General features: G+C 38.1%; 1 protein-coding gene across 1 annotated transcript in view; it reads left to right on the top strand.

Annotated features, from left to right (window-relative positions):
* Positions 1-4,505: 4,505 nt before the first annotated feature.
* LOC133256048 (potassium voltage-gated channel subfamily H member 7) overlaps positions 4,506-14,709 on the top strand; it is a gene marked incomplete at its 5' end in the record, with an annotated part of 132,748 nt that continues 122,544 nt past the window's right edge. Inside the window, one exon of the mRNA XM_061430748.1 lies at positions 4,506-4,727. Coding sequence (XP_061286732.1) covers positions 4,506-4,727 — 222 coding nt within the window. The remainder of the gene's footprint in view (positions 4,728-14,709) is intronic.

The raw sequence follows: 14,709 nt of genomic DNA on the forward strand, positions 1-14,709 counted from the left end.
CTTTGTTATACAAGATGAAATAGATTTTGAATCTAAATATGCGTGAATTATTTTAAGTAGTATATTTTAAGATCTGCCAAAATTTTTAAATGTATAAATGTAAAAGGAAACCTAGCATTAAAAACAGAATAGATTAACAGTTTAGAAATGTTTTATGTTAGAAAGTAAGAGAAGATGAAATACAGATTGCAATGAACTTGTAATATTCTGAGGCCAAATCTTAGTGTGATGTGTATTGGCCAGTGGTTTCTTAGCCCTATCAGACTAAGGCCCTCTTGTTTAAACTTCCTGTTGTGCTCACTTGACTATCCTAAAATGATATTCAGAGGTGACTAACCTATTTCTAAAAGGCCAACTTAATTTCTTAATTATACAGCAGGAATAAAAGGAAAGCAGCTTATAATAAAATATTTCTATCAATATGTTAATGTTTAAATATAGCTACCCTAGAAGATATAATATGAAATATGAAAAAATATTTGGTTTTAATAACATTAAAGGCATGATAAAACATTCCATAAAAGTACTGCCTAAAATGATAGAGCAGGAGTGTGAAGGAATAACAAAGTTAAAACCACTATTGGAATAAATAGTGACAGATTGGACTTATTTATATATAAATTTTTAAATAGTGAATAATCAAAATTAAATTATAAATAATGCCAAAATCAACTGGGGAGAAATTGAGAAAGTGCAATATCCTCACAAATGAATTGGCCCTTGCTTTTCAGCATAGTGTCAAAATGATTCCCTATGGGATAATGTGCAGTAATAATGCATTGCACAGGAGAAAGACATCCTACTCCTCGTAAGGACATATATATATCCTCCAATACTGAAGAAAGACCTTGCAGACTATTCACCTTCATAAGCAATAAGAGCCAGAAGATGGATTGAAGAAGAAATGACAATCAAAACATTTGTAGAACACAGACATTAAAAACAAACTAGTGGTTACCAGGAGGGAGAAGGAAGGTTGGGGGCTGACATAGGAGTATGAAACCAAGAGATACAAACTACTCTGTATGAAATAAATGAGCAAGAATATATTGTACAGCAAAGGGGAATAAAGTGATTATTTTGCAGTATGGAATATAATTTATAAAAATATTGAATCACTGTGTTGTATACCTGAAGCTAATCTAATATTGTGAATCAACAATACTACCATAAAGAAAAGACATTATGGAGGCTTTGTGGCAAATCTCTAGGGAGTTATTAAGTCATTCCAAGGGTTTATTTTTTACCTAAAAACTAATATATAATTATTTTTGTTATACATCATTTTACATATATAGGAGATCAATAATATAAAATATTTTAGAAGAAATTTAATCAATAATTTTAAGTGTGATTCCTATAATTATCTGTAAATTTAATAATATTGGATTCCAACAGTGTTTCAAAAAAATACTCAGATATCTTTATTTACATGTCTGCATGTCATAGCTACAAACACAGACTATAACCTGAAGTCTGAAATTTTGTATTGGTGTTAAATAACATAAGTAGTGTAGCTCGCAGTGATTAGATTTTCCGAAATGGTGAACAACTTTTGGTAAAGTTCTGAATAAAAGGAAAAAAAAACTGTAAAAATATTCATTCTACATGGCAGTTGTAGCTCTGAAAGGTTCATTGTATTAATATGTTAAAATACATAAAACAGGTTCAAGGCCCAGGTCATTATAAATAGACTTTTCACCTACATGAATGCCCACTGAGTCATCCGGGTCAATTTTTCAAGGTGAGAGAATAGACACCTCCCATCTCTGTAACAAAAACACCCCCACAGATGCTTGGATGGTGAAGTACTGTCACAGTTGATAATATTCGCTTATCTGTGCAGCAAATTCACTGGCGTTCATTTGAAGTGGCCTCAAACACAAGCAAAGTACATGTAACAGTACCTTTCTGTGTTAACAACATTACAGATGATTCATATTTCTAAGCCATTTGCTACAAAATCCAACATATAGAAGGATAATAGAGAAAAAGGATTGAAAGGCAGGGTTAAGGTTTTGAAATACAGTTTAACTATTTGCTTGAGCTCAATGTTCTCCAATCTCATGTGTGCAGTAAAGTTACCTGAAAGTGAAAGTGAAGTCACTCAGTCGTGTCCGACTCTTTGCGACCCCATGGACTGTAGCCCACCAGGCTCCTCCGTCCATGGGATTCTCCAGGCAAGAATACTGGAGTGGGTTGCCATTTCCTTCTCCACAAAGTTACCTAAACAGTGAAAATATGACATCAGAGTTGGGAAAAAGGCAATATCTAAGAAATCTGAAGCCCTAGAATATTTTTCAGAATTTAAATACGAAGCTATAGGTCTGGAATGTAGCCATAGAATGATGCAAAAAAAGGAAACGCTATGTAGCATATGTTACAATAACAAATTAGTGGTGTGTATAGAGGGGTTTACAAACAATGGGGTTTCCCAGAGACCTATCTGAAGGAAAGATTAATCTAACTTTGGGCTCTTATATCTCTTCTGTCACAGAAATAGAAAAGAGAATGAGAATCTATATTCAAATGAGAAATACTTGGAAATATATGCCCAGAGAGCACAGTGACATTTTTAATTTGGATAGACTTGGTCATCATCATGGGTAAAACTCATGGAATGAATAGACATGCACCTCAAAGAATACATACTTTCTTTCCTACATAAATAAAAAAAACTCTTAAAATCATTTCAATATTCTGTAATAACCAAATATAAATTTTTATAAATGAATGCAGTGTGATTTTTTTCTCTAAGATGAATATGAACTAAATGATGGTTTTTTTTTTTTTTTCTTGGATTATTTTTGACCTGAGTTGATTAATTGTTGTGGTCCAAAATACACGATCCATAAATTTAATTTTCAAGGCTTTATACCTCACTTGGTGCATAAAGCACATTTTGATCTCCAAACTGTACTAGTTTCATACTGAACGGGGGAAACAACAGCATAAGGCAAAATGTGTTAACAAGTTTATTTATGCAGTTTGTATGTTTCAAGCACTCTCGAGGCAGAAAGCTAATGTCTGTATAGCATTCTTCCTAATGCTAATCTTCAAGAGCTACATAATTTTATAAGTAATATCATCAACTGTATAAGAAACTTTTTGGAGTTTTTTGTTTGTTTGTTTTGGCTCTCCGTAACCAACAGACGATAGTAGCAGTGTGTTTGTAGCTCAGTCGCGTCCAGCTCTGCGATTCCGTGGACTGTAGCCCACCAGGTTCCTCTGTCCGTGGAATTTTCCAGGCAAGAATACTGGAGTGGGTTGCTGTTCCCTTCTCCAGATCTTCCCAACCCAGGAATCAAACCCAGGTCTCCTGTATTGCAGGCAGATTCTTTACTGTCTGAGCCACTAGGGAAGCTAATAGACAATAGGTTCATCTCAAAGGAAGATGTAGCTGGTCAGTATACTTATCCTCAGTGAAGGGGTCCAGGATCTTGACACTGTGCCAAATTGTCTTTGTAAGAAAGAAATGTGAGAAGTGACCAGAGTTGGTCAAAGAGTCCAAACGTTCAAGAAGAAGTTCTGGGTATCTAATGCACAGCATGTTTTTTTTAAAAAAAGTAACTAAGTACTACCAACCCCAAACCAACCCACTGACAGTCATTTCAGTTGTAAGTTACGTTTGCCAAAGCACTCTTCTACTGTGCCTTTTTTCCTCAAAAAGTGGCCAACATGAATTCTAAATAAAAGAGAAAAAATGAGAAGAAAGGAAAGATTTAAAAATCCCCCATAGGATCCAAATTATTCAATTCAATCCATGCAACACATCATGCTTATGCTCCGTTGCTAAGTCATGTCCAACTCTTTGTGACCCCATGGACTGGGGCTCACCAGGTTCCTCTGTCCATGGAATTTTCCAGGCAAGAATACTGGAGTGGGTCGCCATTTCCTTCTCTTGTGACCCCTTACATGCACACAGATGACATTTGTCCTTCTCAATGTTACCTGAAATTCCTCTGTCTGGACTTAACACTTCTAGAATCTCTGTGAAGTATCTTATACAGGTAATAGAAGCATCTGAAGAATGCAACTGGCTTGTCACTCGTTATGGCAGAGTGGGGAGTAATACAAATAAAAGCAGGTTAGACACTATTCAGCAATTTCATGGCCAATATGATTTTAACCTTCCTTGATTAATTCATAAATTATAAAAGTCCTTCCTTGAATAATTGTTAGGTTATAAAAAAGTTTTTGAGAAACTGAATATAGAGTTTAGACAAAAATAGGGAGTAGAGTTCTTTCTTCTATTCCAGTCTCTAATAAAAGAAGCCAGTTAACAGCTAAAGCTGCCATCTGCTCCCTGAGTGCACACCTAGGGCACGATCTTATCCTTGGATATTCACATGCCATTCCATATGGTGGATGGTGAGCAGGTATCAACCAGCTGCATTTAGTCCCATCTGAATCAGGGTCACAATGGTCATGAATTACTAACAGGTCATTCGAGACCATCTCTTTCTTAATTTTTCCTGATATTGCTTTTACAAATACTTTCCAATTTTTTAGGGCCATTTAATCATATCAAGTCAAGCCTCCTGGGATCCACGTCGGATTCAAACCTCAACAAATACAGCACCATTAACAAGATTCCACAGCTCACTCTGAATTTTTCAGATGTCAAAGCTGAAAAAAAGAATGCATCCCCTCCTTCTTCAGATAAAACCATTATTGCGCCCAAAGTTAAAGATCGAACACACAATGTGACAGAGAAAGTTACCCAGGTAGGACATTATTTTGCTATCAATTTTCACTGTTTTTAAGGTTATTTTCTGAGGTAAGCCATTTATTTGCACTCCAATTTATCTTCGGATGTTGGGTGACCCTCTAATGTAACAAATAAATAAAACTGTAGACTCTAATTTTGTCTATTCCAGGACTAAGCAAAAATGGGCTGGCTTGGTTTATTTGTTCCCGTTGTTGCAGAGGTGATTAAGCAGCTATTCATCACATTTAGGCATTTATTGTTTTGCTACGAATCCTTGCATTAGTAAAGCATGGTATTTTACTATAATGGATGTCTATTGAAGGTTTAGGTGACTAATTGGGATTTACTCTTAACTGTGGCCCTCTTTTTTGCACTTATGCTACTAAGTAGAGTGAGGTATAAGTCACTGGACTTGGGGGAAGAACTGTCTGAGTCGAAGAAAAGTCAGAGTAAAACAGTATGTTTCTCAGGAAAAATATTTTGTTTTTAAATAAATATTGCACATCTAAGTAGGGTAAAAAAAAGTACTGTCTAGCAAGATTCATGTGGTAAAGAATAGAGAAAAATGATTTGTATTTATTATATCAAAATACCAACCTAAGCAGTACCCAGCTTTTGCTTACAACGCACTTACATTGTTGGGAATTCATGACTCTAAAATTTGTGTCAAGTAAACAATTTTTTTTAAATAAACAATTTAACCTAGTATATTTGCTTAGCAAGTCATTTTATAAACTGTCACAATATAAAGATAAACTTGACCCTAATATCTATCTCCATCATTGAAGATCCTTTATTAAGAAAGGTTTTGTAATCGTAATTACTAAAACAACACTATAGTAGTTTGTTCATACCGTCTTATGTGTGAGCTGAAACAGCCATGTAAAGGCCATGAGTTGGTTGTAAATAGGCCTGAGAGTCTCTGTTTATTTGAGATGAGAGCTTATACATGCCATACTCAGATACATATTTTGATATTTATGTAGTAATGAGGCTTTCTACACTTGGTATTTTGTTTTTAACTTATTCATGGTAAATTGGACTTAACAGTGGTAGATAAATGTATGTGTGTGTGCTTAGTTGCTCAGTCGTGTCCGACTCAGCAACCCCATGGACTGTAGCCCGCCAGGCTCCTCTGTCCATGGGATTATCTAGGCAAGAATACCAGAGTGGGTAGCCATTTCCTTCTCCAGGGTATCTTCCTGGCCCAGGGATTGAACCCAGTTCTCCTACATTGCAGGTGGACTCTTTACCATCTGAGCCACCAGGGAAGGCCAGTAGGTGAATAGCCTACTGGTATTCATGTTGCATGGGCACCATTTTAATAGCTTTGAATTTTACTTGCAATTGTTCCTACCTTAAAAATTATCCTATTTGTAGACTATAGTCATTATATGGATATATAGGAAGTAAGAGATTTCAGAGATTGCACAGCAGTCTGGTTGCAATTCTTAAGACCGTAAATGAGTGAAGTAGTCGTGATACCAGAGCAGGCATGGGGGGCGGGGGGCGGCTACAGCAACATCAGAGCAGATGGCTGCCACTCAGCTCCAGCCAACTGTGGTCATGAAGGAAGGATTAACCCATGTTTTCAAATCTTTCAGTTTTAAAAAGAATCTGGAAATCCAGATTTGAAAATAAACTCTTTATTACTAAAAGTTGGCAAGCTAGTTCAAAATGCTTCTGCAGACCAAACAAAACACACCTTAAGGCCTGTGGGCAGACAAGCTTGGTCTTTGCAAAGTGTTCATGAGCTTGGTTCACTACAGGCCCCACCCTGTCCTGCCATGTTCAGTAGGTCCACTGTGCCAGGAGGAGATGATATACCCACGACTCAGAGGTGGCACCCATACTGGGCGCTTTCTGAGCCTGGTGAGAGTGGAAACATACAAATGGCCCCAGTGAAATCATGGTGGTAAAGAACATAAGAGCAGGGCCGGGGGGAAATCATTATACTTTAATGGGAGATCTTTCAGAGAAGAAAAATAGATGAGATACTTAAGATGAGTCTAGAAGATTACTTATCAAACTGGGTGGTAAATGATGTTTAAAAGCATAACAGAGTCCCATGCACTTGTGCTTTAATTCTGAGTCATTTATTGTGTGACAAGAGCCATTTGTTCTGTGACATTGAGGAAAGTTTTAGTTATGACACAACTTATTTCTCAGTGTTGATATAAGAATTAAGTAGAATGATATGTCAAAAGTATTCATCAAGGTGCTATGTACATGACAAGCAACATCAGCCATTCTTCTGTTTATCTGTGTTCTTGTATGACTTCCCCCTGCCCTCATCACCATCATTGTAGGATAATCTACACCTTGCCAGGACCTAGTCAAACAGCTGGCAGAGTAGAGTTTATGAAATGTTGAAGGAGGGAAGGAAGGCAAGAGAAGCTGGCCAAGCAAATGAGGCAAGAGGTGAGATACCCAGGTGGAGAAAAAACAAGAACAAAGTTGCAGAGGTAGAAAAGTCTGAGTGTCTTCTCAGAAAGAATAGGTTAGGCCAGAAGATGCATGTCTGAGCAGGGGCTTATTACAGGTCAGGAGCTGCTGGAACTTTCCCCTCTAGTTGGTTCTTCATTACCTTTCTCACAAAAATTGCATCTGGGATTGAGTAAAATGCAATAGCTGCTATCAAAAGGTTGGCATTCTTTTAAGGTCTCATGTTTCTCTTTAAAATTCCCAAGCCTCTTATATTTATGTCCGTAACATTATACTATTTGTTTTAACATTTTAAAAAAATGTTTTAAACTACTTACCAGTGAAGGACTCAGGCTCACAAGGCCCCATAGTTTTCCAACAGCTTCTCATACTTCTCATCCAAATCATCATGGCGTGCCCATCCCCACAGTTTCCAAAATATCCCAGTTGGAGAAGCAAGCAAAAATCCTTTTAAGATGCTGGGAGGTTAGAATTGGATATTGTTTTATAAAGGATCACTTTGTTTTTACCAATGTAAATACAGTGATAGGAAGGACATTCTGGAGAGAGAAGACTTAGATAGCTGTGAATCTAGCCAGAAATGATGAGAAACTGGACAACAGTTGAGACTGGAAACTAGTACCCCCATTTGCTCTCAGCAGCAAACCTTCCTGTTGTGCACATGTCAGACCAGACAAATGTGTGTGCATGCTCAGCCGCTTCCAATTCTTTGCGACCCTGTTGACCATAGCCCACCAGGCTCCTCTGTCCTTGGGATTTTCCAGGCAAGAATACTAACAAGGTGGACATCAAATATTGAGATATTCCTTCTGTAAACATAGCCCCTGAGGGGGGAAAAAAAAAACACTTGAAGCAGAGACACCCTATAATTGTTTCCTCACTGGGTGTTTGTGAAGTTTCCTGATCGTAGTTATCACTGGAATGCCCACATTCACAAATGTAGTATCACTTGTCCCCACGTATCTGGAAATGACTTGATAGCAACTCAAAGACTTTGCTATTCTCTTTGTTCTGACTGTGTAGAAGTCCTCTTTGTCAACATGCCTGCCTGCGTGACAAGTCTCTCAGCCATGTCTGACTCTTTGCGACACTTTGGAATGTACAATGTCAAGATATTCTCAACCTATTTGCTGTAGGCAGCCAGCAGTGTTTCCTTTATCAAAAGTTCTTATTTGTTTTATTCTTTTAATAAATTTGTATGGCAATCCTTTTTTCAAAAGATATCAGAGTTTTGCTCATCAGTCATTCAGTAGTGAGTTTTAAACACTCCCCTGAGTATAAACAATAGGGTAGATATTTTAAAAAGGCGTAAGTGAAAGGAACAATTCATCTCTGCTCATGTTATGCTCTCTCACCATTCGCATCTTATCTCTATCATACATTGGCTGATTACTAGTTAGCCAATTAATTACTTGCCTCCCCAGATAGAGTGAGCTCACTGAGAGGGACCATGCTGCTATCCATTCATCTATTCATTCATTCATACATCTATGTATTTTTTATTCACTCAGAAAACATTTATTGAGAGCTAGTAATAACATGTGGAGAAATAAATGGCAACCCACTCCAGTATTCTAGCCTAGAGAATCCGTTGACAGAGGAGCCTGGTAGGCTGCTGTCCATAGGGTTGCACGGAGTCGGACATGACTGAAGTGACTTAGCATGCATGCATGCATTGGAGAAGGAAATGGCAACACACTCCAGCGTTCTTGCCTGGAGAATCCCAGGGACAGAAGAGCCTGGTGAGCTGCCATCTATGGGGTTGCACAGAGTCGGACAGGACTGAAGCGACTTAGCAGCAGTAGCAGCAGTATTAACATGTACAGTATTGATGGTGGTGGTTTAGTTGCTAAGTCATGTTCAACACTTGCAACCCCAAAAACTATAGCCCACCAGCCTCCTCTGTATATGGATTACCCAAGCAAGAATACTGGAATGAGTTGCCATTTCCTTCTCCAGGGGATCTTCCTGATCCAGGATCAAACCTGTGTCTCCTGCTTGGCAGGCAGCCCCCTTCATTTCAGGCAAATTCCTTACCACTGAGTCACATGGGAAGCCTCTTAGTTGGCTAATTCCTACCAAATTCCAATGCAATGATGAAGAGAAAACAATGAATTGGAAGAAAAGTTGGGTGGGTAAAGAGCAAAGGTCTGCCTTCACTATGTGGTTCTCAGTTCAGTTCAGTCTCTCAGTCATGTCTGCTTCTGAGACCCCATGAACTGCAGCACGCCATGCCACCCTGTCCATCACCAACTCCCAGAGTTTACCCAAACTCGTGTCATTGAGTCCATGATGCCATCCAACAGTCTCATCCTCTGTCATCCCCTTCTCCTCCTGCCCTCGATCTTTCCCAGCATCAGGGTCTTTTCAAATGAGTCAGCTCTTCGCATCAGCTGGCCAAAGTATTAAAGTTTCAGCTTCAACAGCAGTCCTTCCAACAAACACTCAGGTCTCTTTTAGGACTGATCTCCTTTAGGATGGACTGGTTGCATCTCCTTGCAGTCCAAGGGACTCTGAAGAGTCTTCTCTAACACCACAGTTCAAAAGCATCAATTCTTCGGCTCTCAGCTTTCTTTGTAGTCCAACTCTTACATCCATACATGACTACTGGAAAAACCATAGCCTTAACTAGACGGACCATTGTTGACAAAGTAACCTCTCTGCTTTTTAGTATGTTGTCTAGGTTGGTCATAACTTTCCTTCCAAGGAGTAAGCGACTTTTAATTTCATGGCTGCAGTCACCATATGCAGTGATTTTGGAGCCCCCCAAAATAAAGTCTGACACTGTTTCCACTGTTTTCCCATCTATTTCCCATGAAGTGATGGGACCACATGCCATGATCTTAGTTTTCTAAATGTTGAACTTTAAGCCAACCTTTTCACCCTCCTCTTTCACTTTCATCAAGGGGCTCTTTAGTTCTTCTTCACTTTCTGCCATAAGGGTGGTGTCATCTGCATATTTGAGGTTATTGATATTTCTCCCAGCAATCTTGATTCCAGCTTGTGCTTCCTCCAGCACAGCGTTTCTCATGATGTACTCTGCACATAAGTTAAACAAGCAGAGTGACAATATACAGCCTTGATGTACTCCTTTTTCTATTTGGAACCAGTCTGTTGTCCCATGTCCAGTTCTAACTGTTGATTCCTGACCTGCATATAGGTTTCTCAAGAGGCAGGTCAGGTGTTTTGGTATTCCCATTTCTCTCAGAATTTTCCATAGTTTATTGTGTTCTATACAGTCAATGGCTTTGGCATAGTCAATAAAGCAGAAATAGATGTTTTTCTGGAACTCTCTTGCTTTTTCAATGATCCAGCGAATGTTGGCTATTTGATCTCTGGTTCCTCTGCCTTTTCTAAAACCAGGTTGAACATCTGGAAGTTCATGGTTCACATATTGCTGAAGCCTGGCTTGGAGAAGTTTGAGCATTACTTTAAGCGTGTGAGATGAGTGCAATTGTGCGTTAGTTTGAGCATTCTTTGGCATTGCCTTTCTTTGAGATTGGAAAGAAAACTGACCTTTTCCAGTCCCATGGCCACTGCTGAGTTTTCCAATTTGCTGACATTGAGTGCAACACTTTCACAGCATCATCTTTCAGGATTTGAAATAGCTCAACTGGAATTCCATCACCCCCACTAGCTTTGTTCATAGTGGTGCTTCCTTAGGCCCACTTGACTTCACATTCCAGGATGTCTGGCTCCAGGTGAGTGATCACACCATTGTGATTATCTTGGTTGTGAAGCTCCTTTTTGTACAGTTCTTCTGTGTATTCTTGCCACCTCTTCTTAATATCTTCTGCTTCTGCTAGGTCCATACCATTTCTGTCCTTTATTGAGCCCATCTTTGCATGAAATGTTCCCTTGGTATCTCTAATTTTCTTGAAGAGATCTCTAGTCTTTCCCATTCTGTTGTTTTCCTCTATTTCTTGGCACTGATCACTGAGGAAAGCTTTCTTATCTCTTCTTGCTATTCTTTGGAACTCTGCATTCAGATGCTTATATCTTTCCTTTTCTCCTTTGCTTTTCACTTCTCTTCTTTTCACAGCTCTTTGTAAGGCCTCCCCGGACAGCAATTTTGCTTTTTTGCATTTCTTTTCCATGGGGATGGTCTTGATCCCTGTCTCCTGTACAATGTCATGAACATCCATCCATAGTTCATCAGGCACTCTGTCTATCAGATCTAGTCCCTTAAATCTATTTCTCACTTCCACTGTGGTTCTCAGTAAAAGATCAAATTCTTGACTATATCTGCCCCCTTTTCCATAAAAGTAAACTGAACTTTTGTAACCTTGTATGATTCTCTTATTACTGAGGCTAGTTACAGTTCAGCTGTTAGGCTAAATTTTAGATAAAATGTACTATTTTGTTGTCAGATTTAGCTGTTACAAATTTTGTAATATCAGGTTTAAGAAAATGGCACTGTGGATTCCAATACTTTATTGACCAATCTCATACGGCCTATCAGTCAATGCTGTAACAATGCAAGTTATAGAAGCCTGATTGAAACCATTTTAAGCAAAAAATGAAAGGAGGAGGGTCAGCTTACAGGGTCACATAACCAAAAAGTGCAGGGGTAGATGCTTTGGGCCGTGGCTACCTTCATTTTTTGAATAGCTGATGAATTCTCTCTTCTCTGCCTTGCTTTCCTCATTAATAACTTCACTCTCCATCTGATGGAAGCATGTCTTTAGACTCTCTTGTCTTACATAATGCTCACAGTTCGTGATCTGATACGAAGGGCTTTCTCTCCACCAATGTCCACATCAGATTCTGAGAAAGTGAACTCTGATTGGCCAGCTTGAGTCTTGTGCTCATCCTTGTGGTGGAAGAAGTGTAGCTCCTTGACTGAGGACAACAGCAGAAAAATACAGTAGGGAATGAAGGGCTCCATGGAAGGAAAACAAAACAACAATGGCCCATTACATTGTTGAAGATAAGAATTCAGACGAACAGTATCTCATATACACAAACACACACATATACTGGATAAATAAATATGTTGGATAAGCTCTAGAGACACAGAAGAATAAAACCTAGTGTGTGCATGTTAAGTTGCTTCAGTTGTGTCCAGCTTTTTGCAACCCAATGGACTGTAGCCCACCAGGCTCCTCTGTCCATGGGATTCTCCAGGCAAAAATACTTGAGTGGGTTGCCATGCCCTTCTCCATGGGATCTTTCCAACCCAGGGATCAAACCTGCATCTCTTACATCTCCTGTATTGGTAGTAGAGTTCTTTCCTACAAGTGTCACCTGGGAAGCCCATAAAACCTAGTACCAGTAGTCAAGTACTACCTGGAGAAAAATGATACAAGAATATATAATAATAGTATTTGCAACTAATTGCAGAAGGCAATGACAACCCACTCCAGTACTCTTGCCTGGGAAATCCCATGGACGGAGGAGTCTCGTAGGCTGCAGTCCATGTGGTCACGAAGAGTCGGACACGACTGAGCAACTTCACTTTCACTTTTCACTTTCATGCACTGGAGAAGGAAATGGCAACCCAGTCCAGTGTTCTTGCTTGGAGAATCCCAGGGACGGGAGCCTAGCGGGCTGCTGTCTATGGAGTCACACAGAGTCAGACACGACGGACGTGACTTAGCAGCAACAGTATAATAAATGCTACAAGACCATATTATGAAACTAAAGGTAGATTGAGTTGCCTTTGTATACAGTACTGGCCAAATTATGAGCAAGTTATTCTGTAACTTATTACTTTATTACTTAAAAAGAATATCTGGTGAACTTAATAGAAACTCATATTGTGATCATCAGAAAGAAAAAACATTTAATGAGGAAGAGAATACTAGTTCACAAGTATAGTTTTCCTAGAGCTTTATTAAGGAGAATACTCAAAATAATTAGTTTTGAGAATAATCACACAGAAACTTAGACCACAAGAAAGAAATTTCTGAATGTTTAGAAGATCATATAATTTTGAAATATACATACAACTTTAAACCTAAAATAAATTCTCATTATTTGGGATTTATTAAAGTATATTGTTGGCATGAAAATAGAATTAAGATAGATTTAATAATAGGTGACATTGGTTGAGCATTTACTGTGTCAGACTCTATGCCAAGTGGTTTAACAGATTATCAATTTTAATCCACATGAAAGTCCTATAAGTTGATACTATTATTATCATCTCTATTTCATAGAAGAGGAATCAAGCTTAGAGAGAAGGAAGCACCTTGCCTAGGTCACACAGTAAATGGCAAAAGTAGCTTTCAGACTGAGATCATCTGACTCCAAAATGAAGTTCTTAATCTCTAAAGTATATCCTCTTTAATTCTGTTTTGTTTTCCTGTCCCCTAAATCTACTGTAAAAAATACCTGTAACATTTGGCAGTATGGACAAATATCATAATCTAAAAGTCTGCTAGTAACTAATTAGAGAAGTGAGTCTATAGAAATAAGAGAATGTAGTATATTTTCTCTAAAATTCCTCAAACTCTTCAAAAAGCCAAATAAAGTGATCCTTAATAGATTCATTATCTCTTGTTTAAGTTCACATCCCATTTTTTAAGCTAATTTTTTGTTAGGATAAAGGTTTTGTGTTTTGTTGGTGGCATGCCACTTAGTGGCAGGAGAAGCAAAATTACACTGATAAAACTGATAAAAAGAGCTCAAAGTATGTAACATTTCACTTCCACTGAACTTTATCCATTGTAAATATGCTCATTATCTCTTTATGTCATTCAGTGCTCTCAATTTATACTTACTTTTGACAGAACTCTAAAACAGTATTTGTAACTCAGTACTTATTTATCAGTGGAGATTGATTTATAATGGAGAGACAGCATTAATTTCATATTATTATCTAATGTTTAAAAATATAAATCTGTGTAATTTGCATATATCAATTATACCTCCATAAATCTAAAAAATTATATATTGTCTCAAGCTTAATAGTACAAAATTTGTTAATGCTTTGTTTAGTTTCGCTCAAATTGATAAACTTAGCCCTAAACTTTCTTCTATGACAGTAATAAAAATATCTTCCAGACGCAACTGTAAGTTAAAAATACTTTTCAATAATAATGTCATTTTAATTCTGACTGCAGTTCAGATTCTGACACCAACTGGGTGCTCTACAATTCAACTCAGTTCTGCCACTGTCTACCCAGAAATCATGTCAGATGCCATGGATTAAGGGCTCAGTTTCTCCCCCACTGCCCCCCACTTCAGATGCCAATTACAATTCCAGGTGTTACCTGTGATTCTGACCAACTGGATGTAAATTGGATTACAGCCCCTCCTTTACTTACATTAACTTGCTAGAGACACAGAATTTAGGAACCTTTTTATTCACTTGATTACCAATTATTACAAAATATGTTACCAATCAACAACCAACTGAAGAGATTCATAGAGTGAGACCTTGAATGAAGGCACTTATGTCCATGCAGTGTTTGGACTCAGCCTGATGGCATAAGGAAGAGTTCTGTTCCACCAGCTTGGAAGCTCTCTGAACCCCCTCCTTTTTAGGGTTCTTTTTAAAGCTTCATTACATAGGCATGAATGATTATTTCATTGACTATTGTCTATGG

Source organism: Bos javanicus, chromosome 2 (genome assembly GCF_032452875.1).
Source record: "Bos javanicus breed banteng chromosome 2, ARS-OSU_banteng_1.0, whole genome shotgun sequence".
NCBI lineage: Eukaryota > Metazoa > Chordata > Mammalia > Artiodactyla > Bovidae > Bos > Bos javanicus.